Genomic DNA, 27,871 nt, shown 5'->3' with positions numbered 1-27,871 from the left:
TGCTTGGTGTGGGGGAGAAAACTAAATTGGAGGAAAAGGGTGTGGCTGTAAACTCATGCTTGTCAAAGAGTTCAAGCCAACCAATGCACAATTCTTATTTCAGGTAATGAAACAGCTCTGCCTACTATTAATTTCAACAGCTCATTTTTCGTAAAATACCACCAAATTCTTACTGGTGATGAAATCTCATTCCAACAGTTGTGAATTTCCTCTGAACTACACACTTTTAAGACCTTTGCATTCAGAAGTGTTAAATCTGTCTCAAGTCAGTTGCTCTCCAACTTACTTCTGATCTCTTACTCTTCCTAACCTATCAGCAAGATTAATGCTTTTCAGCTGCAGCTTTGCTTAAGAGCTAATTTCCTTTAGTGTTCTCTTACGGTGTAAACAGAATGTCTTTGGAACTTGCTGGTTTGTAAACTGTCAGTGCTCTTTTCTACCATGCCACATTTGCCACAAACATCACCAAACTAGCACTAATTGGGAAGTTTGTCTTGTTGTCTACAGTGAAACGGTTGGAATGGGTAAAACCCATCTTGTTTTTGTTCCTGGTACTATAATCTCTGGTATCTGAGAGGATTTCCTTTCAAGCCCTGCTGGCTCTATTGTTTTAGGATTGTGATGTCAAGTGGGTTTTGTCGGATTTGCCTTTCAGCTACCACCTGTTTCCAAGGAACAATTAAAAATGTCAGAGCTGGTTAAGTCCCTGTGACAGTTGCCACTCAATTATCCCCTCCTAGGTATCTGTGTGTGCGGAGCCAGACTTAGATTCACCGTGAATCCCCCATCTTGGGACCCTCTGAGAGGCAGAAGTTTGTCAGAACAGCCACAGACGTAGGTTAACTATTGCCTGCAAAAACACTGCTTGTCCCTTCGAGCAGCACGGCTGCTCCTCAGTTCTCCAGTTCGCGCACCACAGACAGCAGCTCGGTTTCAAGCAGCAGCTCCACTTAAAGCAGCAGGATTCACATGAAAGCTTTTTTGTCACGTTGGTCGGAGATGCACCAAACGGCTCCTCGGGGGCGGGCAGGGCCGGCGCGTCCTCTGGTGACAGGAACAGGGCGGCAAAGCAACCGGGGACCAAGGGGTGAGCATCCTCTGCCCGCAGCGCGGCGGGAGGCCGAACGCAGGGCTCCTGGCCCAGCCGGTTGCTGCTCGCAGCCGCCTGCCGGTGCCTCCGGGCGGAGCGGCCCGTCGGGAAGGCCCCGCTCCCCTCGGGAGCCGCCGGGACCCGCCGCTCTGCCCTCACGACGGGAAGGCGGGCGGCCCCACTTCCGGCTTCACCAGCCCGCTCTGCGCATGCGCCCCAGCCCCGCTAGGCCCGAAGCGGGGGGGGGGGGAGGAGGCGAAGGGGAGAGACCGACACGTGGCGCATGCGCAGATGCGGCGCCGTACTTCACCCCCCCGCCCTTCCCTGCCTGCCTCTCCCCGTTCTCCAAGCCCTCCCCGGACCCGGTTTCTCTGCCGCCGGACACCGGCTTCGCCGCCCCGCGGGGCCGTGGAGGGAAGTCGGAGCTCCGGTTGGGGAGCCCTCCCGCGTCACGTGGCCAGGGTCGCGCCGGTGCGCTGCCCGAGGTTGGCGGCGCAGTCAGTGCCTGACTAGAATAAAGACACCGGCTGGCGGGCTGTGTCCCGGAGGTAGCCTCCCCTCTCCGTCTCTCTCTTTGCCGGCGCGGGTGGAAAAGCGGGTGCTGGGGTAGCCACCGAGACGCGCTTTCCGTTCGCCGTTCTGCCAATTCTGCGCAGGCAAGTGGTTAGACAGCGCGAAGGGGGCGGGGGGCCCTCGGTCTGGAGGGGTCCTTCGGTGACCTCCGCGGCCCAGGCGTGCGCCGGGCGGGAGCCGGCGGGAGCGGCGACGGATTTATGTGCTGGGAGCGGGGCTGGGCCGGGCGGCGGGAGCGGCGGCGGGCGGGGCCGGCTCGGGCACCATGGTGAGCGGGGCAGGGCGGAGGGACCGGGCGTGGGGGCGAGACAGGGCGGCGGGCGCCTGTGAGGGGGCCGGAGCGGGGGGGGGGGAGGAAGGGGGGACGCTGTGAGGGGGGGGGGGAGCTGCGGGGTAACGGGGGGCGGTGGGGGAGGTGGGGGAGCTGCGGGGTAACGGGGGGCTATGGGGGAGCTGCGGGGTAACGGGGGGCTGTGAGGGAGGTGGGGAAGGCCGGGGGAGGCTGCGAGGCGACCGGGGTTGGGGGGGGGTTGAGCAGGGGCTGTGGTCGCTGCCCTGCAGCTGAGGCCCTGCAGCCCCCGCCCTGCGTTGGGTGCAGGAAGAGTTCGTGGGTTTGGGGGCACCTGAGGCGGGGGAGAACGGGGGGAGGCCGTTGGTCTCTGTGGTTTGAGCTCATTAATAATATACTGCGCGGGTTGCTTCCTTCCCGTGACTTCACACCGACACATTTTTGCTTCCTGGTGTTGTTGTGTTGGTTTGTTTTGTTTTTTCCTCTTTGCTGCTTTTCCACAGAGAGGTAGAGTGAATGACGGGGCTTTATGGGCTGTGGCAGGTTCAACGTGTGTTTTTATAAATACATGAAGCTGTCCATGTCCTCTGTGGAGCCCCTGTAAATAAATAGTTTATTTAGTAGTGGTCCTGATTGAAGTTTTGCCAAACACCTTGGTTTTCATGTTACTAGTTCATCTTCCGTGCTGTGGGTTACATCGCAGTTGTAGTAGCACACAAAGACGGTGGGTTTATGAAAGATCCTGCCTCCAATTACTTTTCTCTGCAGGTGTTTTGGCACAGACACAATGTGTTGCACTTGGCTTAGCACACAGTACACGAACGTACAATATAGGCAGTAGCAGAAGAGCAAAGTTTGACTGGTGGTAATTGCTGCTAATGACGTAAGGTGGATGGCTATATGTAGCTTAAGTACTGGATACTGAGAATTTTATGAGCACCTCTTCTTTGCTCTAAAGACCTGCTGAATTCTGGTTTTAGATCTTGGTTAGCATTTAAAGTCCTGAAGTTGATTGGTTCTGCTTTTAACATACTTTACATATAGGAGGTGTATGGAGCACTGTGGGGGTATGTGAGTGCAGCTATAAAAACATATTTTCTGTGTGCCATTAATACATACATTTCTTTTCCATATGGGGTATAAATGTCAACATGTCGCTTCAACTAAGGCGACACAGTGGTTGTGCAAATGATGGAGGTCTTGCCTAGGGACTAAACTTCAGAGCTACGTTTTGCTTAAAATCTGGAAATACACACTTGCATTCAGATTTCAAAACACATATACTTTGGGAAAGTCGCAGGCAAACACAGCCTTTCCTCTCAGTGTAGGTCCTTATTTAAATAAACTGAGTGCTTGCTTCTGTTGCCTGTTGGGTTGAAAAATCAGGTCCAGTTTTCTGTGCTAGCTACTGGCAGCGAGGACAAATAATCCTTGTGCATGATTCCATGACGTAAGGAAAGAGAAAAGGTGGTAGTCTACTTTTGTGCTGTTTGGAAGCTGTATTCCCCAGTTCCAAAGCAACAGGAGAATGAAATGTTCATCAGTTTCTTTTGCATCAGGAGGCTTATAAATCAAGTCATCCCAACAATTTAGGGGCAGTGTGCTGCCAAGTTGGGGCTGCCAGGACTCATCTGTGTAGTTCCAGTGCCAGTTTTGCTCACAGCTTTAAACTCTGCACAAAAGTTGTAATGTTGTGTAAGGCTGTTTCAGACTGTGCAGCAGAGGCATGGTAGGCTTTACAGTTTTTATATCTGGAATGACTCCTGTAATGACAAAATTATTTAAAAAGCAAATGTGGAGAGTGAGAGCTTCCATAGTTCCTTCTTGTGTTAATTGGGGAAGTATGGGTAAACAAGATTTAAAAAATCTCATTTGAATAGTAACAATAGAATATAACCTTGCTTTTTCCTTCGTGATGCATCAGTTCTCTGAACTAGTTTTATATGTAGTTTAATAATTTGTTTGATATTTATTGGTGTTTTGCACAGCAGACATTCTGTATTTGCTTTTTCAGTATTAATGATAATTCTGTGATTTTATAAATGCCCTTGTTCCAGTTGTGAGATTTCTGTAGCAATAACTTGATTTGCCTGAGGATCACTAGCTCTGTAATCTTGGTGCTTAGAGAGCTTTAGTGGAAAAGGAAGCAAGACTCAGGTAAAATACAGTTGGCTGATTGGAATGTAGTTTTGTTTCAAAGGGAGTTGTGCTGCTGGGGACTGTAGTTTTGTTTCAAAGGGAGTTGTGCTGCTGGGGACTGCTTCCATTCATTTAATATGTGGGAAAGACACTGGTCACAGGAGAGGTGACCCTTGGGTGGGAATGACCTGTGAAGTAGTAGTCCAGAATTCCTTGTATGTTCTTCATCCCTCTTCCTGCTTCTTTTTGTTCTCTTCTATGTTGTAAACAGTGGTAGGTGTAGGAGAATTTGGGGGCTATGCATATAAAATAATAAATACATATGCAGATAAATACAAATTCAGGGGAAATTTGCCCATGAAAATGAAAAAACAAAAACAAAACCCAACAGAATTTTTAAGAGATCTCTTGGCTTTTTTTCATTTCCCAAAATTAGCTTTATGAATGTCTGATATTTACAAATTGTAAGGTTTGAATTGCCTCAGATTGCCCACTTGTGCAAGGTATCATTCTGACTATAGGTGTTTTATTTTCTGCTAGTGTTCTGTTTCACAGGAAGTGTTCATTTGAAGAGCTCACTTTCTTTGGCTATCCCATACCATGTTTTCTGTTGTTTAGCAAACAATTTCAAATTGCCTTTATGCTTCAGGAGTATGCTGTTTTGCTTTTGCAGGCTGCAGCTTGAGCATGGGCGTATACGTGTGGAAAAATGTTGCATATGGGAAAGTCTCATTTAATAGCAACAGCAATAATGTGTCATTGATTGAATGGCATTTCAAATAGGTTGTATTGATTTAGCTTCTAGGCGTAACCAATACTATTACATTTCTGGAATTATCACAGGAGATAAGAGTGTTATATTCTCCTAGAGATCTTTCTCATTGCTTCTAGCATAAAAGCTTTGCCATTTTTTCCTTGGAAATTCACAGCCGTGTTAGTGTGTGTGTGTGCTACCATTGAAAGAGATTAATATTCCGTGAATCAACATCTGTAGAATAACCCAGTGCATCTGTGTGAAAAATCTTGTTTTTACAAGGCCTACCACTGGAGAAAGTAAGTAGTTGGCATTTCATTTCTGAAGGTGAGGTTGTGAATTGGATTCTACTTGGTGCTTTTTCAGGCATGCAGCTGTCTTGCTGCAGCAGTCCTGGTGCATACAGCAGTTGGCTTCAGCTCAAGGCTCTTGCTCTACAATGGAGAGGAAGGTTATTGTTGGAGGGCCAGTTGTTTCAAAATCCTGTGGCTGGGTGTTTAAATTATTTGTAATACCTAGGTATGTGGAGAGAAGAAAAACCTGACCTGTTGCTACAGGTGTGGGAGAATAACCTTGAGCAAGGTCAAAATGAGGATACTGGAGTGATGTCTTGGCATAAAACTATTAACCTTGGTTATCTTCTTCTTCGTGTTCTGTAAATCAATTAATGACGAAAAGAAAAATGCCCTTTAGGCAGAAGTATATTTAAAAAAAATGTTTGTTTTGTTACTATTCTGAGATAGCTGTTGGTGTATTATAAATATGCTTAACTTGTAGATAAGAGTATTGTAACTTTATCTGTACTACTATTTGTTTTCCAAATTATCAGCAACGGTGCCTTCAGGTATGTAGAATAAAAGGTACACAGTGTGAAAACCAAAGTCTAGGTTATATTGTATCCAACTCTATAGATGCCTTTTGAACTTGTAGTTTTTGTCCCTGTGGATTTTAAGAAATCTGGCAATCTTTTATTTAATACAGCTGCTGACACTTCTTTTGTAGCCCACTCATGCACTCTCTGCTGTGTTTTATTAAAAGCTTTATTGTAAAACGTGTGCTGTGTTGCACAAGCAGAATACTTCTAACTACTGTACTTACTGAAGGTCCTGGAACTGAGCATAGTGCTCCAGACTTTTAAGACACCTCTAAGCAAAGACCTTCCTCTGTCTCAGAAACACAACCAGACTGCTGTTTATTAGACAGTGTAATCCCTGCATGGCTGTACTATTTTGGTCTTGTCTTTGACCACAAGGTTGCTTGTCAGCATCTGTTTTGCAGAGAAGCTGACTTAACTGTCCTATGTAGTCATCTTTTCTTTGGGATGAATTCCTCTTGGTGTTACACAGATAGACAGAAATGTCTCTGACCAGGGAGATGCTGACTTCTGTCCTCAGTGTCTTGAATTTCAAAGTTTCAAACTCCAAGCTGCAAGGCTGAAGCATGATAGGGAGATGGATGCATGTGGAATCAGAGAATGCCGGAGGTCTTATGGACTCAAATGTCATTTTCCACAAACTGTTCTGTGACTGCAGAGCCTTTATTTAATCTGTGCAGCAGTTCCTCATCTCTAAGAGGTGAATAATGCTTCTATTACTTTTGAGTCAAGCCTTTTAATGATTGTGTGCTCAATTACATTATCGCAGATCACACGGGTTCATGAGTTCCATGTTTTGCTCATCAGAGGCCCTCAAACCACCTTGTCCTTGTGGAATTTGCCCTTGAATATCTTGTTCCTCAAACACATATGGTATTCAGTTAAGCAGGGCTAGAGTTTTAAAGTTGTGGATATCTGTTTAAATTCTAAATGCTGTGTCCTCTAATTTAGGGTATAGCAAGTAGAAGATATAAGATTGGTGGGAACCAACACCTGATCTTCACTGATGTTCCTGAAACAAGTGATTTTGAATTTACATTGATATTATTGTTAATGGGAAAACTTTATGTGGGAGGCTTGATCTAGAGGGAGATAGAATTGGGATGAACGCTATATTTTGTGATACTGTGTGAGGGGGCAAAAAAGTGTGTGTTCCAGTGTTGTAATACGAGATAATTCAGGATGCTGTAGTTTTTTCTATAGTGTGTTAATAAAAATTTAAGTAGTGTATAGCAGTATACAAGCGAAAGAGTAGAGCTGGCAAAGTGTCCTTTGCACATAGCGTGTTATTTTGCTGGGACATATCACCTACTCTATTCCTGTGCCATATGTTTTTAGGCTGTTTGCAAGAAGATTAAAGCAGTGGAACTTTTTAAATTTCATGACAGGTTTAATCCGTTAACATACTGCACATGGTCAATTACTAATCTTCAGGAATCAAGAAAAAACTGCCCTGCTCAAATGAGTGGGTATATCCATCTTTTAATTGCTTGAAGAAAAAATACTCGAGGTCTGTTTCCTCCACTGAGTCAGATTTTAAATTAGAATGAGGGTTATTATTATTTTGTTGTCATTATTGTTATTATTTTTTATTTCTATGGCTTAACGTTTGCTATGTTGTTTTCATTTGTAAGCTGAAGTATTTTTGTGGGTATTTCTGTTTTTAAGAAATACAGCAGTAACTTTTATGTGAGTGAGTACAGTGAATTTCTGCTGAAAGGTGGCTGGGGGAATACAGAAACATTCGGTAGTTTTAAGATGAAACAATCATAATGGGTTCAGTTACAACTTGTGGCTCTCTCTTGAGTGAGTAAATGGGTTTCTGTTTGTGCAGTTTTAAATAGCCTGTTGAACTATATTTTAGCTCAGCTAGTGGAACTGATACCCTATATAAAGAATAACTGCCTCCATTTGCATCATTTTCCCTTCTGCTATCTTGAGTTGAAAAGGCATTTTCTCTCTTTCTCTCCCTTACAAATTGAAGAGATGTGGGCATCCAGTTAAGTAGTCCTCCTAATAAGAATGCAATTCTAGAGAAATATTAATGTAACTTTACATTGAGATTGTGAACTCGGGGAATCCTGGCCTGCTAGGCAGGCTAGGGGGAAAGACAATGGTGTCTTTCTCCCGTTGAGTGGAAGTGGTTAAGCTTATGAGGTAGTCAGGATAAATATTTGAGTTAAAAAATGCATTATTTGTTTTGTAAATAGATTAGAGTATGTTCTTCCTGAACAATTTAGTAATTTAAGTGTATCAAATATATTATGCAGGCAGTGTGTTTTAATAACATGTCCTTTAATTTCAAGTATGCTTCCCCTTAGCAGAGGAATTGGTTTGAGCTGTTTTATGAATGGGACTCCAAGATAAGAAGAATCCCTAATAAAGATAGAGTGTTTAAACTGATACATACAGCTTTCAATCCTGATCTTGATCCCTGTTCCTGGTGATGTGGAATATAAACAAAAAGTACCTTTTTGAGGTATGTCAGAGAATTGATAGCACCAATGTAAAGGAGCAGTAGAAGTGTCAAGGGGGGACGAGAGTCTTGAGTACTAAAGAAACTTAATGGTATCTGAACAAAAAAGGAACCTAAAGGTGTTAGTTGAAGTTAGAAAAAAATAACAGGTACTTCTGAATTATATTTGTCATGTGTGGTAACATACTGGAAGTGGTAACTTATTGGAAGTGTTTTCCAACACTGAAAGGTTGTTTTTACTATCTTAATCTCCCTCAATCATGTTTTAACAAGGATGATACTGGACATCATCTGTAGCATTTAATCTGCCTATAATTTTTCATAACAGCAGTCTTGACACTATTTCTGATTTTTTTTTAAATGAGAAAGAAAAACGTTAAAGGTAGAAAAGAGAAGAACTTGCCTTAGTACAACATTTAAGTCAAATAAGGTGTTGCTGATGAGGAGAGGGAATGTTGATCAAGAGTGGTGGATCCTGTAGCTTAAAAGCTGGTTTCAATGCAGGTGTTGACAGCAGGGACTTTACTTTTGTGACCACAGGACCCTCTTTGAGATTTGAGGGCTGCTAGAAGGAGGCAACATCCACCTGACCAGGTGGAGCAAAAGCATCTTTGCCAAGAGGCTGGTCAAAGTGGCATGGTGAGCTTTAGGCTAGGTGTGAGAGGAAGAAGGTGATAAGCTCACAACTGGACAGGAAAAAGTGATGGCCTGGGCTGGTAAGCAATGTATGCAGGGTAATGTAGGGAGAAGTCCTTGAAAACAACTCAACAGAGAAGAAGGGGCCCACACAACTCTATGAACACAAACAAGGAAATACCTGTGCAGAGACAGTGAGTCCAGCTTTATGGGGGAGAAGCTCTTATACCTCTCCTGGGAAACTGCCACACTTGGGTGCATCTCTCACCCTCTTGAGCACTAATGTATGCAACATGGTGAGAAAATGGGAAAGTATGGGGCAGTATGAAGTTGCAGAGCTATGATTTATTTGGGATAACAGGGATATTATGAGATAGCTCATATGATTAGCGGACTGCCACAGATGCAGATGGATTCAGGCCCTTTAAAAATAATGGCTGGTACAGTGAGGAGGAGGAATTGCTTTTACATGAGAAAGCAGTGGGGATTCGTGGAGCACTAGAGGAAAGAGCAGCATGGTTGATGTTATTGCAGATGTCTGCTGTAGATAACGTTAACCATGAAGAGGTAAAAGGTGAGGCCTTCCTCAGACAATGGGAAGAAACCTCAGGTACAATTCTAGAGGGAAATGTTTTTTCTTCATAATGCTGTTAGTGACTAGCAATATCCAAAAGTTGGTATCTAAGAAGGAAAGTGAATATGGACTCTTACATGCCACCACTTAAATGTGTTTTGTACTTTTTACTACTGCTTGTGACATTTTAAGCATAAAAATCTTGCATGTTAATAGAGGAAATATGATATGTATGCTTCATGTTCGTTTTTAACGTGGCATTAGTATTAGTTGATAGAATTTCATGTGTGGGATAAAAAATAATTTGCAATATTTCACTCATTGTTATTTAGCTGTAGAAGTTTAAAATTGCCTTTTTTTTTTTTTCTCTATGCAAAACAAACTAAACTGAAAAAACACCAAACTAACAACCAATAGTCAAAATTAAAGCTTGCTGAGTGACTGGGAATGAGACTGCTGCTGGCTCTGCTGAAGTGCCAAGTCCTTATTCTGGTTTGTCCTTCTTCCCTTCTTCACCTGTGCCTGGAGTTCAGCAAGCAGCAAATGCTCTGCGTTAATCAAAGGCTGAAATTTCACGCTGCGGATGTTGTAAATTGTTGTTAATTCCAGGGGGTTTCTGTGGTGCCAGCTGTTAAATCATGTCGGAACTGAAGAAACCAAAATAACCAAGGTTGTGATCAGTGACATAATTTTAAGACATAATGTCTTGTGAAATGCCACATCCAAGTGTGTGTGGGGACACACTTCTGGCCTTGAGTCTTGGCAGGGCTTTTACTTTGATGAAGTATGTAACTGATTGTAGCAAGTTCCAGAGGATTTCCTCAACACTGGTACAGCATGGGTGCTTTTCCCCTCTGGTTTAAAAAGAACAAAAAATTATCCTTATCATACAAGGTGTTTTAATTTTTTTTTGTTTTTGTTTTTTTTAAAGGCACTTCAGCACTTTTCTAAAATACATACTGACTTGTTGTTAACTTATTCCTCTACAGGGTGTGATAGGTGTACAATTGGTGGTTACCATGGTAATGGCTAGTGTCATACAGAAGATCATACCTCACTATTCTCTTGCTCGTTGGCTTCTCTGTAGTGGCAGGTAAGATAAGATGCAGTTGCTATGCTGTGTGTGAATATGGGAATGCAATTATGGGTAAGAGTAGTATCAGTAAAACATACTAATTTAGTTTTTTGTCCTGAAAAACAGTTAAACTGCTTTTATTTATATATTACCATAGCATCATGAAACTTTACTTAAAGGCTCAAGGCATAAAAGAACAAGCTTGTCTGTTGCAGTTCATTGTATCAGTCATAAAGTTACCCATTGTCCAGCTCTTATATTATTAAAGGCACAAAGTGCATACTTTAAATACAAGAGGCTGAAGGGTGGAAAGATTTTTTTCTCTACAGTGTCTGAGTTCTTGATAATCCATCTGCTGATTAGCCTTGCATATAGAGAGTCTTTAAGTATTTATTAGTTTTTTAATACTTCATAGGACAGGATTAGTATAAATTTCAATATAGTACTTCCTCATAACAATAGATCAAACAGACATAATGAGTTGCAAGGGGAGCATTCCCTGTGTGGCTGTATCCACAATAATAACAAATCCCAGAAGCTGTTTTGAATATAAATCAGTATCTTAGGTACTAAAGGAATCAGAGACAGTGTTTTTTTTGTTTGGGAAGAAAAACACTTTGTATGGTAACAAGCTAGAGTGCTGTCTTTTGTAATTGTTAAAATTTTGGAAGGAGTATCCTTGAATAATGTGCTTCACAGGAGTCTTGGCCAGTCTTGTATAATTTTCTGTTGCCTATTTTCTTCTTCATCTCAGAATTACCAGTATTATTGCTCTCGATTTCACCTCTCATCACTCAAATAACTGCTAATGAGAAATGACTCTAAATGTTGTGTTTAGATGCATGTTAGGTATCCACTGGCTAGGTATAATGGAAAACAGTAATTTTCAGCTGAATAATAGGAACAGGGATCATACTGTTAGCTGTTACATGAATTTTACATGATTGTTGACCACATCTGCAAGGTATTGATCTCATTTTTTGTGCTCTAAAAATAATATTAAATTAATGAATATGAAACTACATACCATTTCTTTTTAAGGTGTGTTACTACCATGGTGGTTTTGTCAGCAATTATTCAAATAGCATTTTCTACTTTTTATGTGCTATTTAAAAGATTTATTTAAATTTTTATTTCAAAATTTAAATACTTAATTGCTCTTTCTGAAGAATTGCTCAATATTATGCTGTATTCTTCATCCTTATGAAGGTTTCAGTTTCTGTGTCCTTGTTCTAAGGCATGCATTGTACCAATGGTTTGCTGTTCAAATATTTTTCATAAACCTTGTCTCCTTTTATCTCTGCACACCCACAGATTGCTAAATACATAAAGCAGGACTATCTGCACTTGTGCTTATGGAATTCTGCTCCCACTAAGTCAATGGGAGTCTTATTATTGCCTTTCATGTTAGTATCCTTGAAAATATTGTTGCTTTTCAGTGTTCTTCTGTTTATCTGGTAGCTATTTTAGTGCATTGTAATTTCAGTCATTGTGAATAACCTCCTGAATATATGAATTATGTGAAGAGCCAGAAATAACTTTGTGTTCCAGAAATGAAAACAAGTCAGAAGCTTCACAGCAACAAGAATTTTAATAGCAGAAAGAAAAAAAAAAAAGGTCTTCTCTTCTTAGTTTGGCTGACAAACTATCTTTACCCATTTTCCTTTGTGCTGTCCTTTTGCCAACAGTGTTTTCTTTGACAAACCTGTGGAGTGTTGGAGGGTTCTACACACTTAAGTGTATAGACACAGGCAGGCATGCTTTTAAGCAGTTCAGCTTTCCTAGGAAGAGTTTTTACCTGCACCTCCTTTCCTTGGTCAATACACTTCAACATTCTTCATAGTCTTTCATTCCCCAAACCATTTTTTAAGTTACCTAGTGTGTCTTTCTTCCAAAGGGTTTGGGAGCTTTTCTAAGCAAGATAGTCTGTAATGTCTACAGATAGCCCTTGCCCAGTGGGAGAAAGGATAAACACACATCACCAGACAAGCCAGGAACTCTTCAGTGACTAGTTGATTTCAGGATGTCTCTGTGTGCACGTTCAAAGTCCCTTGAAAGGAAACACAGACACTTGAAAATTTAGAATTGTTAGAACAGACAGACATAATTATTCGTTTACAGAATGAACAGCTGTCATTGCCTGTTGAAAAACTATTTGCTTAAATTTGTAAATAAATGCACACTCTTTCAACCAATGTTATTTTCAGAGTTTAGACAGAATTTGAGTACTTAAATTTGTTGAAGTCAATGATCTGTATTGTAACTACACAGGCCTTTGCATTTTTTAACTAAGAAAACATTTTCTGCCAGAATATTGCTTTTAGGTTGTTTTAAGGCCACCTCAGGAAGACGGGATAAAACAGAAGTTTTTTTGTGCATTCATTAATGACCTTTATTCAAATTGACGGGGGCATATCTGTGCTGGTGTGGCTATTCAGACTAACTTGAATATGTCAAAGCTACAGAGTCATCAGTTGTGGGATCTCAGTCTTAAACACATGGAATCTAAAGCAGATATGAATAACTTTTTTATGAATAATTTTTTTTCAGCTCTACATCTATGAAAGTGCTTCTTCAGGTCTCTTGGTTTTGAGATTTTAAGTGCAAGGTGTGTAGGGTTTATTAAATAAAAAAATCCCTATCCTGTTAGTTGTAATTATGACTCACTCACATCATAATTCTCTTGTGTAATTAAAAGCAAATTGTGGTTTAAGTCTTTGGGTTGTGTTAATACCTTACAGAGAATAAGAATTTGGTATATTCTGCTTTAATAGGTACTGTCTCTCTATTTGTGCAGGAAAGATTGTGAAAAGTTAGCTTCTAACATAGGTGGTTTTCATCACTACAGAACTACTTGTGGTATTCTCAGTATGCCAAGTTCAGGTCTGCGAGATGGTGAATGACAAAGCAGAAGACTGTTTCTCTACTTTTCCCTGCTTTCTCTAGATCATGTGAAAGATGGGAAGAAGTTAGTATCTAATGTAGTTCATCATCTTGGATTAAAAGGTACATGTTCGGATATCTGTGTGATTCTCAGACTTGTCTCTTTGCAGCAAAGTTTGCAAGCAGCAATTTTTTCAGCTAGGACCACGTGATAAATAACTGAAATAACTTGCACTCTTACTGATGCCTCAAAAAAACCCCCAAACAAAATTCACACTGTCTTCTCCCCAAAACTCCTTGTTCATACAGTCTGTAGTAGTTGCCATTTTCAGTTTTTGAACTGGCAGAGAATTCCTGCAAGTGAAATTTGCAATGTGCAATGGTTTGGATCTCTGTGAGGTATTACTGGTTAGTACTGACGTTCCTTTCTCTTGAAGAAATCCTAGCATCATCTGATTCTCTAGCTCAGCAGTACCTACTGACACAAGGTTCTTGGAACCCCCTATTAACCAGATTGCATTATTTGTAATATTACTGGCTTGAACCCTTATCTGTTGATTTATGCCAGTTTTGAAGTTATTTTAAGATTATGTCCATGAGCTCTGTGCAACTGCCTGTTTAATGCTTCATTATACCAACAATTGAACTGCCAAAACTGGGAGCTCCTCCTGAAATGTGTTGTATTTTTGTTGCACCATTTTTCTGCATTCCCACTTTCCTGCCCTCAGCCAGGTTTAGTGTAGTGTCAAGGACAGTACCAGGACAGAGGGACAATTTCTCCTTTTAAGATCTTTCAGGCAGACAGATTCTCAGTGATACATACCTTTCACTAAAATTGTACCTGTTCTTTCTTGTAGTCTTTAGCTAGTGTCTTTTGCAGCATGTGTGCACAAGGGGTCCATGCCACCACAAAGAAGACAGAAGATGAATAATACTACTTGTTACGGCTTCTTGCATTTAGAACTGTTTTTGGTTTTAGCATGGATCTTGTAGCAGTGTACCTCCCTCAGGATTTATTGTGTAGACAGTGTTCCATGAAGAATTTGAAGATTTTTTAGTATTTACATGGAAGGCAATATTCTATGAATATAAAGGTAGGTGGTCCAGAATTCCATTTGCCACAGGAAGGCTCTCCAGAGATGAGGATCGAGTGTTATCAAGCAGCTTGAGGTTGTTTGGGTTTGGTGTTTATTTTCCCAATATACCTTGCTATATTTTGGAAATTGAATGTTATGTATCTACTTCAGTGATTTAGAGATTTTGAATGGTCCTACTTTACGAGGTTTTTTTAACATGAGAAAGGCTTATGTTTGTGGATTCCATTGTCTTTACTATTACCATGTCAACCTGTGTCACCAAATGGTGCTTCCTAAACCAGAAAAGTACTTCCACATAAATACAGATAAATTTCCTGAGTCTGTTTCTGTTAATACCTGGGCTCCTTTGCCCAGCATTTCAGAATGGGGGTGAGAGTGACATCCTTAATTCATCTGGACAGCAGGCCTCCGTTGTTAAATGTGGAAAATGCCTGGTTTCAGCTACTAAGGTTCTTGAAGTGCTTATAGATGAAGGTAAAATGTACCATCTTGGAGAATTAGCCATCTCTGGTACTTATGGGTAATGGATTCTAATTATTCTGGTGGACTTTTTCCAATATAGGTACAACTTTGTTTGCTGTATTTGGTAACTTGAAAATTTGGTATTTTGAGGAGTGAAGTGCTTTCATTTAAATGACAAAGCAGCAAAGCTTTCTAAACATGAATAAAGATAGGCTGAAGAGAACTGAAGTTGAGCTGTGGTAGTTCAATTAAGGCAGTGTTCATACTTGCATGCAAGAATCACGTAATACCAAGTTGAAAGGGACCTCAGAGGTCATGTCATCCAACCTTTCTTGGGAGTAGCACGGTCTAGACAAGGTGGCCCAGCACCCTGTCGATCTGTGTCTTAGAAGTGTCCAGTATTGGGGAATTCAACACTTCCCTGGGGAGATTATTCCAACAGCTGATTGTTCTCATTGTGAAAAATTTTCATCTTGTGTCCAATTGGAATCTTCCCAGGAGTAACTTGTACCCGTTATGCCTCACCTTTTTCATATGAGTCCTTGTAGAAAGAGTCTTCATCTTCTCTGTAGTCACACTAGAATATGGCAATGAGGTCTCCTGTGAGTCTCCTTTTCTCCAGGCTGAACAACCCAGTTCTCCCAGCATTTCTTCACATGAGAGGCTGCCCAGCCCTTTGATATCCTTGTGGCCCTTCTCTGAGCCCTCTCCAGCCTGTACACATCACTTTGTACAGTGGGGACCAGAAAGGAACAGAATGTTCCAGGTGTGGCCTGACAGGTGCTGAGCAAAGTGGGGTAAGGAGTTCTTTCTCTCTACTCATGTTGCCCTTGTTGATGCAACCCAGGATTCTGTTGGATTTCTTTGCTGCTGCTGCAGCACACTGCTCACTCATCTTGAGCTTGTACACTAGGACCTCCAGGTCCCTTTCCACAGAGCTGCTCCCAGCATGGTAGATCTCAGCTTGTGCTGCGCTCCTGGGTTATGTTTTTCCAGGTGCAAGACCTTACAGTTGACTGTGTTGAACTCCATAAGGTTCTTGTTAGTCCACTTTTCCAGTCTGTCCAGGTCTTCATGCATAGTGTTAACCCTTCCAGGGTGTTAGCAATTCCTTTACTTAGATGTTGCAAAAGAGCAGTGTTTTAATATGCACATAGATCTGTTTTGATATATAGTTTTTTAAAAACAACCAAAACACTAAATTGCTAATACTGATACTGTTTTACTTGAGATTTTCTTTTTCTTTAGTTTGCGGTGGTATCAACATCCTACTGAAGAAGAACTAAGGATTCTTGCAGGGAAACAAAGAGGAAAGAGCAAAAAAGACAGGTAAGTACTTAAGATTTTTCTTTTTCTTTTTTTTTTTTTTCTTTTTTTTTTTTTTCCCCTGCGTGATCCATATAACAACTTTATTGGGAGGCTTATATTTTTGTGTGCAGAAGCTGCTAGTAGCTAGTTACATATGAGTGCTCTACTTGCATTAAATGTCACAGCTCTGTACCCAGCTGTGCTCTTTCAGTTTAACAGAGGGTTGAATATGCCCAAATTAAGCAGGACTGGTTGATTTCCAGTCCACATAATTGGTCTGTGAAATCACCAGTTTGGTGACGAGGAGGGTTTTTTTCAATGAATGTATTCATTTGGATAAAAAGCTGAGGAGAGCAAATCTTCTATAGGACTGAAGCTCTTCTTTTTGAAGCAAGTGAAGAAGGATTTGAGTCTCTTAGTTCAACATAGAATTACTGTGAGCCACTACTCTTACACAGCTGTGAAAAAGGTAAATGTACTCTTAGGATGTATTAGGTGAGGTATTTCCAGGAGAGGAGACAGGGGAGAGTTAATCCTTATGGACAAGGCACCAGTGTAGAACTTTATCTGGATTATTATGTACAGTTCTGATCAGTCATGTTCAAGAATAATGAATTTGTGTGTGAACAGGTGAACAGGGGGCTGCTAGGATCATACAGGAAACAGGTCTGTCTTACAAGTGGAGACTGGAGGAGCTTGTCTTGCTTAACTAGCAAAAAGGTGACTGACAGGGATGGAACAGCTGTCTGTTAGAAAAAGGTGGAAACAGATTTCTGGAGTTCAGGCATGAAGGTGAACAGCCTTTCAGAAGTACAACTATGGCAAGAGCTGAGACATCCTTAGGTGGTATAACTGCTGTGTTGATGCAAGATTCTGAATTGGCTGTTTTTAAAACAAACAAAACAACTGCCCCCCGGCTTTCTTTTTGGTAATAATAGGATCTTTCCTTTAGTATTTTTTCTTCTAGTCCATTATTTATTATTTTATTTAGTTACGGACTCTCTTGTAATCCACAAATCACACAGATAATCTGGTGATTTTAATGTGATTTGGTTTTTTTTGAGTTTTGTAGTCCTTAAGCACCCTTATGTTTGTATTTCTTTGGTTAGCACCCTTATTTGCCACACTTTGGGGTAAAGAATTAAGTTATTCCTTTAACATTAAATAGCTTTAATTTTATGTTTGTTGCAGTTCTATGAAACAAATTGAGGCAAAATAGTTTTAAGTAGAATTACAATTTACAACTTTCCGTTTAACCAGTAATCACAGAATCCTAGGGGTTGGAAGGGACCTTGAAAGATCACCTACTCCAACCCCCCTGCCAGAGCAGGATCACCCAGAGCACATCACACAGGAACATGTCCAGGCGGGTTTTGAATGTCTGCAGAGAAGGAGACTCCACAACCTCCCTGGGCAGCCTGTTCCAGGGCTCTGTCACTCTCACAGGAAAGAAATTTTTTCAGATGTTTATGTGGAACCTCCTGTGCTCCAGTTTCCACGCATTGCCCCTTGTCCTATCACTGGTCATCACTGAACAAAGCCTGGCTCTGTCCTCCTGACACTCGCCCTTAACATATTTGTAAACATGGATGAGGTCGCCCCTCAGTCTCCTCTTCTCCAAGTTCAAGAGACCCAGCTCCCTCAGCCTTTCCTCATATAAGGGAGATGTTCCACTCCCTTCATCATATTTGTGTCTCTGTGCTAGACTCTTTCAAGCAGTTCCCTGTCCTTCTGGAACTGTAGGGCCTTAAGGTCTCCTGGCAGCCTTCTCTTCTCTAGGCTGAACAGTCCCAGTTCCCTCCCTGTCTTCATAGCAGAGCTGCTCCAGGCCTTTTATCATCTTGGTGGCCCTTCTCTGGACCCTCTCAAACAGGTCTGTGTCTTTTTTGTGCTGGGAGCACCAGAACTGTACGCAGTATTCCAGGTAGGGTCTGTATTTGAATATTAGGTTTACTGAAAACCATAGAAGGAATACAGATACTTTAGTTATTATTTTAAGCTGCACGATCATAAAGGCTGACAATCAGAACACAAGAGTGCAATACATAGATGTTTAAGCTGCACAACCTGAGAAAAAATCATGGTTAGGCCTTGTGTTACTTTATGATGTTAGGAAGGAAGAGAGAGAAAGTAGAATAAAAGCTGAGAGAGAGAGAACAGAAAACCACCAGTCCTGGATCCAGTGTTGGGCCAGCCAGCAGGGGAGAGTTGGTGTCAGTGAGGCTCCCCAAGCTCACCAGTGCAGCCACCTGTTTTATGGGCAGTTGCCTTGTTTCCCAAGGGTCAGCAAGCATGGTTGAGTCATAAGCCTGAGTGGCTGGAGTGGACCTGCCCCCTCCACCCCTCCGTCCTTTTCTCAATCCCTGCACGTGCAGGCCACAGGCCATAGGCAGCCATCAGTGCAGTCTCCATCTTCTCAGGCCTTTTGGGATGCAAACCAGACTTTGTTCAGGGCTCACAATGGGGTTTCCAGCAAGTATAAGGCCTGAGGGATGGTCCCTCACAAGGGGAAATAAGGGCACATCTATTTGATTGTCCCTGGGTCTTTTCAAGGTAAAGAATTTGCTTTGTCATGCCCATAGTCTTGCAAAATGTAGTACCTGCTCCTAATTTAAATACTTTTCCAATTTGAACTATTTAAAAGAAAAATGGTGAACGGACATCCAAGGAGCTTGCTTGAAAATGAGCCTTAGAAAAAGCTGTAGTGTGAACTTGTCCATTTCATTCAAAGCATATTACACTTCAATATTTTATGCTATGTATTATAGTAGAAAATTAATATAAGGTAGATTTTCTAGTTCAGAATAGTTTGTGTTATATTAAATTTTCAGGCTAATGAAAGGGCCCGAAGTTACTATGAATTACTTTGTATTAGAACTGTCAGTGATCCTGGATATGTTCTGACTGATCCCAGGGGTAAGTGTAGGAGCACCAAATTTTTTTGGGTTGAAATGGCTTCAGTTATCCAAATCTTCTAACTCAGGATGATGTTACTCCTGGGTGCACGCAGTAGGAAAAAACATCAGGAGTATAGCTGGGGCAGGGAAGCACACAAAAGCTTGGAGGTACTCAAGTGACTGGGCAGTGTTTGGGACTTCTTGTTTAGGCCTGAGCACCAAACTTTCAGTAATGGTGTAGATTCCTATCTTCTCTTTTCAGTTGGTTAAAAATCTTGTGCTTTGGATGGTACTAAGAATTAATGTCACCTGAAAAAATATTAATGTTGATTAATAATTTGTGCTTGTATTCTCATCTCTAGCATTAGCAGAGAGGACATAATTTCTTTAAAATAAGTTAACGATTGATTTAATTTCTTTTTAATGCTTGTGTTCCAATAACTTAACTTTCTATGGAAAATCCACCTCTTTTTCAGTTTCAAAAGGGCTATTTTACAATTTGGCATAGTATACTGTTTCCTTGTATCCATTTAGGGGTTTCAAGCTTTGTTTTTTGTTTTCTAGCAGAAAACCCCCCCACATTTTCTGATCTTCTTTAATAATTGAATAGTAATGAGGTAAATTTTACTGTAGTTGGTTGTCACAGTTTGACTCAGGATCAGCAATTAAACCAGTGACAACGCTCTCGATCCCCTCCCCCTCTCACCGAGGTAGGGAAGGACAGAGAAAATGAGAGTGAGACTTGGCTGGATTGAAAACTGAACTGCACAGCTTTAATTAAACACTAATGATACAAGAAAATATATACAATTATATACAAATGTGATCAGGAATGTGCAAAAGCCTCTCGCCTCCCCCAGCAACTCCCACCACACTCCCCTGAGCTGTAAACAGTCCCGAAAAGTCCTGGAGCTGCTGCTGGAGAAAGTGGAGAGTGATGAGGGTCAGGAGAGCTCCAGCCTGGGCATCAATGGTGATGGGTGGATGGAGTCATGCCTGGATGCTGGCCATGGACAGAAGAGAAGGGAAGAAGAAGCAGGAAGGAAGTTGTCTTCTGTGCTTTCTGACCCTGCTCTGAGCTTACATAGCTCTATGGAATGGAATATCTCTGGCCAGTTTTGCTGTCTAACTCAGCCTCTTATGGGGGTGGCATAGATCTCCCTGTAGCATCTGAGCTGGCAGAGTAAAGATGTGACCTTGGAGTCCTGGCAATAACATAAACATTCTAGTGTTACCAGTTCTAGCTGGAACACTTGCTGCTAGTTAAAAGAGGCTTACTGAAAGTAAAAGGGAAATTGGCTTCATCCTGGCTCGAACCAGGACATTTGTAATGGCAATCTCTCAGCGTAATTTAATGTAACTTGACTTTGTTCGGGTTCTTTCAAGGGCATCCTGTTTTCTTCAATCTGAAGTCTAGTAGTGTAGCTTATTTTCAGGAAAGTGAAGATCATGATTGGATATAGTTTCAGAGCTCCAGGGAAAAACAAGCTTTTTACTCTAAATATGTCATATTTTATGACCTTTACATCTGTCTTTGCTCTGAGAAATGATTTTTTCAAGATGTGCTAGTTCTGACCAACAATTTGCAAAACAATCTTACTTCATATTATACATATAAAGCATACTTTTATTTCAAAGATGATTCAGTAAAACTGGGAAAGGGAAGCAATGGTGCCTAGACAAAGGGCTTCCACACAAGGAGAAGCAGTTTAAGGATTACTAGCCTGGAAGCTGGGTGTGCACAGAGGGTGGGTAGGGAGTAGTAAACTTACTGCTATGTTATACAAGGAGGCACTGAATGGTGTTAGAGTTAAGGATGTCCCCTTTTGGGACACACATTGTAGAACTTTGTGCTATTAGGCAATATGCAGCTCAGCAAATTTCAGGCTGGCTTAGAAGTGATTAGGCGAATTCACATAGGTTTTGGAAAATTATTTTAGAAGATTTAAGTCTTTGCCTCAGATCATCCTCAGGTTGCTGAATGCAGGAAGTCAGGAAGGGTTTAGCAGTGTTAGGATCAATCTTTGGTTGCCCTATTCCCTTCATTTGCATAAGCAAGTAATACTACAATAAATATTTTTTGCTTTTCATAAGCAAGGTATGAATTGAAACAAGTCTACTTGAAGCAAGGGTATTTCTACATATACTCTTTCAGAATAGAAGACTCTTAACAAACTGTCTTTGCTTGATGGCTGGTAGGATGGATGTTTTGAGGATCTAGGTTAGTCTGACTCATGCGATGGACTTGCAAAGCACCCTTTTGTGATAAAAGAAGGCTTAATTTTGGGGGAAAAAATTGGTTGTGGGTTGTTTTTTGTTTGGTTGTTTTTTTATTTTTTTCCTTATCAGCTGCCCTGTAAGATAGATTGCTGCTTGTTTTTATTTCCAGTGAACATGCAATAAATTAACACTGCCCAATCTGTCTGTCTTTTTTACTTACTTTCAATCTGAACACTTTAGCATTCCTGTCTTTCTGCAGCCTGGTCTAGACCTCAGTTAAAAAGTCTCAGATTAGGGTTGATTTTTTTTTTTGGTAGGCATTTGAATGGCAGCATGGATATATTTTGCCTTGTAGCTGTACTTGTGTCACTAATCTTTGAGACTGGGAACTTAGTAGAACATCTTGTAGCTCCCTGAACAGAGAAGATTGATGGGCTGAAGTAAATACTGGCCGCTGGATCTTGCCCTAGTACAGCTCAGGATGCAGCATGTAGAAGCCATTTAAACACATATTGCTGTAATGTGTCAGAGCCTTGCAAGTTAAAGGTAGGAATTGTTGACATACTTGGTTGTTTCTCAAGATTTGAACTTGAATTAGTGTTTTTAGCTAGATAGAAAAAAAAATGCTTGCATATGGCAAAAATGCAGACTTTTTCTTAAATTTGAAAGACTATTGTATGTTGGAAAAGTTTGTCATATCCATGTTTGCATTGTCCATTTATTTTTACAGAAAGTACAATGGTCATATTGAAAGTAAACCCCTAACCATTCCGAGAGATATTGACCTTCATCTGGAAACAAAATCTGTGACTGAAAGAGACACTATTGGTAAGAATAAGTGGATGCAGACAAGAGTACATTATGTCAAGTACATCCTGATTCTTTCAGCTGAGTGTTTATTTGTGACGAATGCTGGAATATCTTCTTTTTATAGACAATGAATGAAGTACAACTGGTAGCAAAGTTAAATGGAAAGATAGAACTTGGGCCAATTCTCCTTTGTTGTTCCATGGGTTACATCTTAATAGCAGTGTTGCAGGGAAGGATGAGGAGGTGAAATCCACATAAAACACCTCTGTTGTTGTATCAGGCATCCATAGCAATATGGGACAACTCTGAATGGATTTCTGTTTGAAATACAGATCATAGCTTTGTACAAGAAAATTACAATTGGCAGATGTCGAAACATATACTTTCTGCTTGTCTAAAACAGATATATACTGTAGCATTGAAGCTAGACGTTTCAACCACACACCTGAAACATCAAGGTAAAATGCTTAGAAACCAGAAGTGGCAGGTGCATAAAAAAGCAGCTTTAAGTGTTTTAGAAATTGCTGTGGTTTTAAATGGTATTTTTTTTCCTTAATCATAACCAGTCATTCTGTTACAGGAAACTCACATATGGATATGTATGTATGTGTGATAAGCATTTTCTTCCTATCTGTATTTTTGTGTGCATGGATTCTATGCATAAATAGAGAAAGAAAGGCAGCACAGTCCTATGTAGATTTCTGGGTTTAAATTACAGGGTATGTCGTATAAAATACATTTCACAGAAATGCAGAGCTTTTTGAAGCTGGCATATGAATAAACAAAGCATTCACAATTTTCAATGTTATTTACTTGAAATCATGGCATTCAGCTGCCACACTGAGGTAGATCCATGGATACAATGTAGGGTTTAACTATCTTTAAAATTTACATATACAAGTTTCTGTTGAATTTAACCCCATAGTTATTTAAAAATAAATGTGGCCAATTTCATGTGTTTGACATCAGGTAGCTTATAGTCAACAAATACTCAATAATGCTTTGTGATATTTTAACAGTGTAGATGTGGGGAAGGTGTTGGAGAGGGACAGGCTGCAATTTATTGTGACAAATTGGCCCTCTTTATAAATCACCCAGCCTGCATGCAACACAGTATGATCCTCAGAGTTTTTACAGTGGAATTTATACAGTGATTTATTGCTGTACAGGATATACTACCAAAAGGTGTAAGACCAAACAATCAGTATCATGAATGGTGGGGTTTTTTTAAGAAACAGAGGAAGTGATTATATGTAGTGTAAATTACGGCCAATGAGCTTTTAGTCTTTAGCAGAGAGTCTGAACACCTGTTACCTGGAATTGCAGCTACACTCAACTGAGGAGTCATTTTCTGCCTTGATGTTGAGATTTAAATCAAGTATGTGTTTTTAATTTAGGAAGTTAACCTATAAAAGCTGAGATTATAAAATAATGAAATTTTGTAGCCTTACAAATTTGAGTAGTAGTTAAGTCTTGAGTAACAAGTGAAGAGAGACATTCAGGTGGTTAACTGGAAAAAATGTGGCTTTTTTGCTATTGTTGCTCTTCATGTGAATGATCTGGGTCTACCAAGACCTTAGTTGAAAACTTTTTTTTATTTGTCACTCTATGTCTGTAACTGCATTAAAATATCAAACCTTTAACATTTGCAAACTTGTATTTTTCAGCATTGCATTATTTTCCGGAATATCAGTGGTTGGTGGATTTCACTGTTGCAGCCACAGTTGTGTATGTGGTGACAGAAGCCTACTACAGCATTGTGAAGCCCTCACAGGAGATGAATATCAGTGTAGTGTGGTGTCTGCTTGTCCTGGCTTTTGCAGTGTATCCTTTTCTGCTTTTTAAAAAATCACTCTTAAGCTGTTCCAAATAGTTTAAATCATTTGGCGATTCATAAACCATTGTATTGTTGATAGGCAGGATACACAAATATTTAGGCTACTATCTATGGAAAAAAATACATCTATATGAACACACAGTGCTCATCTGTAATATCTAGTGGTTCCAAACTAGTTTGGTTTTGCACAGTTTGGCAATCAGAATTCGATTTCTGTACAGAAAGTATTTACAGCTTTTGAAGAAGTGTGCAATTGACTGCATGCATTTTGTTTTCAGTATGTTTCATCTGATACTTCCTGAAAAAATAGTATGGTAATATGTATACTAGTTTATAGTAAAGATACAGTCATTGATTCATAATTTTAAAATACATTTGAGACATTCTGAGGAAGTTTACTGAAAGGAAAACATGTAGAAAGTTGTAGGAGCTAAGGTGGTATGTTTTCAAAGGTCTGTGAAAAGCTGTCGTCTCTTAAAATTGAAGGAAACAAAAGCAGCGTATTGAGAAAACAGGCAACATCAAACCATAAAAATAAGCTGCTGCCATGTTTGTTTTTACTGGAGAGTGCAATATCAGACATGAATGCTTGCACAGTAATTAACTGCTTTCCACATATTGACCCAGACATAAATTTTAGGGAGGAAAGTTGCCTTGGGAAGATGTAATAGGTGATAAAGCAGTGGAATTGAATAAGGGCCTACAAGAAAGTGCAGGTTATGGAAAGGTGAGTTAGAAAATGAATTTCTGCAGCTCTTCTGCTCCCTAACAGCTGACAGCCAGATAAAGTACCAAGTTAGGTTAGATACAGCACTTGAATATGCAAAATTGATTCCCCTCTAGAAATGGTTTTTCGTCACTAGAGGTTCTTACTTTGCTGTGGGGTTTTTGCAGGGCTTTTTTTTTTTTGATGTTGGCAATATTTGGTGGTGTTATTTAAAACCTTTGAACTCTAGTGTTTGGTTTTATTTGGCTAACAGTTCTGGATATGCTTAATGCTTTTCGCTACTTGATAATTTTTTAAATCTTCCTCTGAGATAATGACAGTGTCAGTCCCAGCTCACTGAAGGAAAAAAAAATCAGTAAAAGGATAAGTGTCTTCATCCTGGCTTAAACCAGGACAGACAGGAATAATTTATCTAATTGGTTTGAAGTATAAATGATATCCCACAGTTTCCTTGTAATGAGTAAGAACTTGCTAGAAGAGGGAGTCGACTCACGTTAAGGAAAAAAAAGACTGTCAGGAAGTAGCTTACTTCCAGACCAGCTATTTGTCCTTTGACTTTTCAGTAGATGGATCCAAAGTCTGAAGGGTGGGTTTTCTAGTCTTCAGCATAGTCAGTGTCTGGCTCCTGTTCACCTTATAATGGTGTTACAGCTGTATGACTGGTATGTCAGCAATAAGAGGAAAACTGAGGAAGATGTGGGCCCACTCCAGAAGGAAACTGGAGAGCTGGTCAGGCAGGATGTTCCCAAAGGGAAAACATAACTCCCATTTTTAAAAAAGGAAAAAGGAAGACCCGGGGAACTACAACCCCAGTCACTCTCACCTCTGTGCCCAGCAAGTTCATGGAGCAGATCCTTCTGAAGGCTCAGTTAAAGTGTGTAGAAAACAGAGGGATGATTGGTGACAGTCAACACTGCTTCGCCAAGGGCAAATTCTGCCTGACTAATTTGGTGTCTTTCTATACTGGGGCCACAACATTGGTGGACAAAGGAAGAGCAACTGACATCATCTACCAGAACTTGTGCAAGCTTTTGACACTGTCCTGCAAAATATCCTGGTATCCAAACTCAAACAATATGGATTCGATGGATGGACCACTTGGTGGATGAGGAACTGCCTGGATGGTCACATTCAAAGAGTGGTGATCTATGGCTTGATATCCAGGTGGAAACCAGTGATGAATGGTGTTCCCCAAGGGTTGGTAGTGGGACCAGTGCTGTTCAATATCTTTGTTGGAGACATGGACAGTGGCATAGAGTGTGCCCTCAGCAAGTTTGCTGATGGCACCAAAGTGTGAGGTGAGGTGACATGCTGGAGGGAAGGGATGCTATCCTGAGGGACCTTGACAGGCTGGAGGGGTGCGCTTGTGCATACTGCATGAAATTCATCATGGTCAATTGCAGGGTCCTACACCTGAATCAGGACAATTCCATGCACAAATACAGTCTGGCTGGATGGGAGACATGCCTGAGGGGAAGGACTTGGGGGTGATGGGGGACGAGAAGCTCAACATGAGCCAGCACCATGCACTTGCAGCACAGAAGCAAGCTGTCCTGGGCTGCATCAAAAGAAGCATGGTCAAGGGATTCTCTCCCTCTACTGTGCTCTCATGACACCCCACCTGGAGTACTATGTCCAGTTCTGAAGCCCCCAACATAAAAAGGACATGGAGTTCATGGAGAAAGTCCAGAGGAGGCCACGGAGATTATCTGAGGGCTGGAGCAGCTCTGCTCTGGAGACAGGCTGGGAGAGTTGGGGTGTTCAGCCTGGAGAAGAGAAGGCTCCAGGGAGACCTTAGAGCACCTTCCAGTGCCTGAAGGGGCTACAGGAAAGCTGGGGAGGGACTTGGGACAAGAGCAGGGAGTGAGAGGACAAGGGGAATGGATGAAAACTGGAAGATGATATTTGTTTTGTTTTGGTTTTATTTGTTTTTGGTTTTGTGTTGTTTTTTTTTTTGTTTAATTTAACTTCTGATTATATATTTGTTTATATTTAAACTCTGGTTTAATTATTCAGGTTGATAGTGAATATTGCTGCAATTGACTGTAAGTAAGCTTAAATCAAAACTATACTCAAGAGTAGTGTATTTGTGGCTACCCGTTATGTCATCATTATGCTTTACAGGATTCTGTGATTTCAACTTGTAATTGGCTGAGCACATTACTTTCTTAAAAAAAATTGCATATCATTGGACAAACCTAGTGTAGATGACCAAAACACAGCTTTGCAGTTCTTAATTTTCCTTGACCTGCTCTTGTGTAGTAAGGTACTGTTTTCGTTGACTACCCATTATTTCAAAGTAGAGGATGGAGGTGAAAGATCAGTCTGTGTCACCTTTGGTTTTTTCTTCTTCGTGAAAGCAATGGCAATTCTCATTGTGACAGAAAACTATCTAGAGTTTGGCCTGGAATCAGGTAACTCCTTTCTTTAGTGCTTGCTTGCAAGAGCACTACGTGCTCTGAAACATTTATTTCCTGTCTTTTAGGTGTTTCTGAAAGTATCTCTGTTAGAATGAACTCTATATGCTGTACACTTCTAAGTGTTTTGGAATGCAGATTCTGAAGGATATTTGTCCTGCTTTCTTTTAAATAGTGTGATCTTTGCCTAAGTTGCTTGTTTTATTAATTGTATTTACCTTCCAGTTTTACATTTAACCCATTTTGCCTTTCATAGTAAAATGAAGCTCCTTTACTGAAAAAAAAAAATACCAACAACTTACCTTTGTAAAAGATGTTTATTTTATTAATGTTCCTGAAGTGTACAGATGTCAGAGATTTTAATAATATTTTTTTTGCATTATGGCATACTCATTAGGACATGGAAGAGCTATGCTGGACATACAAAAATTGTTTAAAAGATCACCTGCTACTTAGCATTTTATTTCAAAAGAGGGATTCTGCTTTTGTACTTTTAATAAAATACATCTAATATGTTTCTCTGCAGGATTCTCGAATTTCTCAGAAAGTGCTATGCAGTTCCTTGAAAAGCAAGGTTTGGAATCCCAGTAAGTTTTGGAACTACTTTTGCCTGTTTTTATGTGCAGTTATGACTGAACCACTTGGATTTTCTTAGCAAGCATTTCTCTTACATGTTTTGCTCTTGTACATGCTTATAATCTCTAAAATAATGTGAAGAGGTAGGCTAATTAAA

General features: G+C 40.6%; 1 protein-coding gene across 5 annotated transcripts in view; it reads left to right on the top strand.

The window, feature by feature from the left end:
• Nucleotides 1–1,912: 1,912 nt before the first annotated feature.
• The window catches only part of TMEM161B (transmembrane protein 161B), a 43,608-nt gene continuing 17,649 nt past the window's right edge, over nucleotides 1,913–27,871 (top strand). For 4 of the 5 annotated variants that reach the window (XM_051642610.1, XM_051642609.1, XM_051642608.1 and 1 more), the window contains exons 1-7: nucleotides 1,913–1,931; nucleotides 10,395–10,498; nucleotides 16,171–16,251; nucleotides 22,078–22,175; nucleotides 23,825–23,981; nucleotides 26,984–27,135; nucleotides 27,665–27,725. In XM_051642610.1, coding sequence (XP_051498570.1) covers nucleotides 1,929–1,931; nucleotides 10,395–10,498; nucleotides 16,171–16,251; nucleotides 22,078–22,175; nucleotides 23,825–23,981; nucleotides 26,984–27,135; nucleotides 27,665–27,725 — 656 coding nt within the window. In that variant the 5' untranslated portion in view covers nucleotides 1,913–1,928. The remainder of the gene's footprint in view (nucleotides 1,932–10,394; nucleotides 10,499–16,170; nucleotides 16,252–22,077; nucleotides 22,176–23,824; nucleotides 23,982–26,983; nucleotides 27,136–27,664; nucleotides 27,726–27,871) is intronic. The other variant, XM_051642611.1, reaches the window with a different exon arrangement.

Source organism: Apus apus, chromosome Z (genome assembly GCF_020740795.1).
Source record: "Apus apus isolate bApuApu2 chromosome Z, bApuApu2.pri.cur, whole genome shotgun sequence".
Lineage (NCBI taxonomy): Eukaryota > Metazoa > Chordata > Aves > Apodiformes > Apodidae > Apus > Apus apus.
This window is presented reverse-complemented; position numbering and strand designations above follow the sequence as displayed.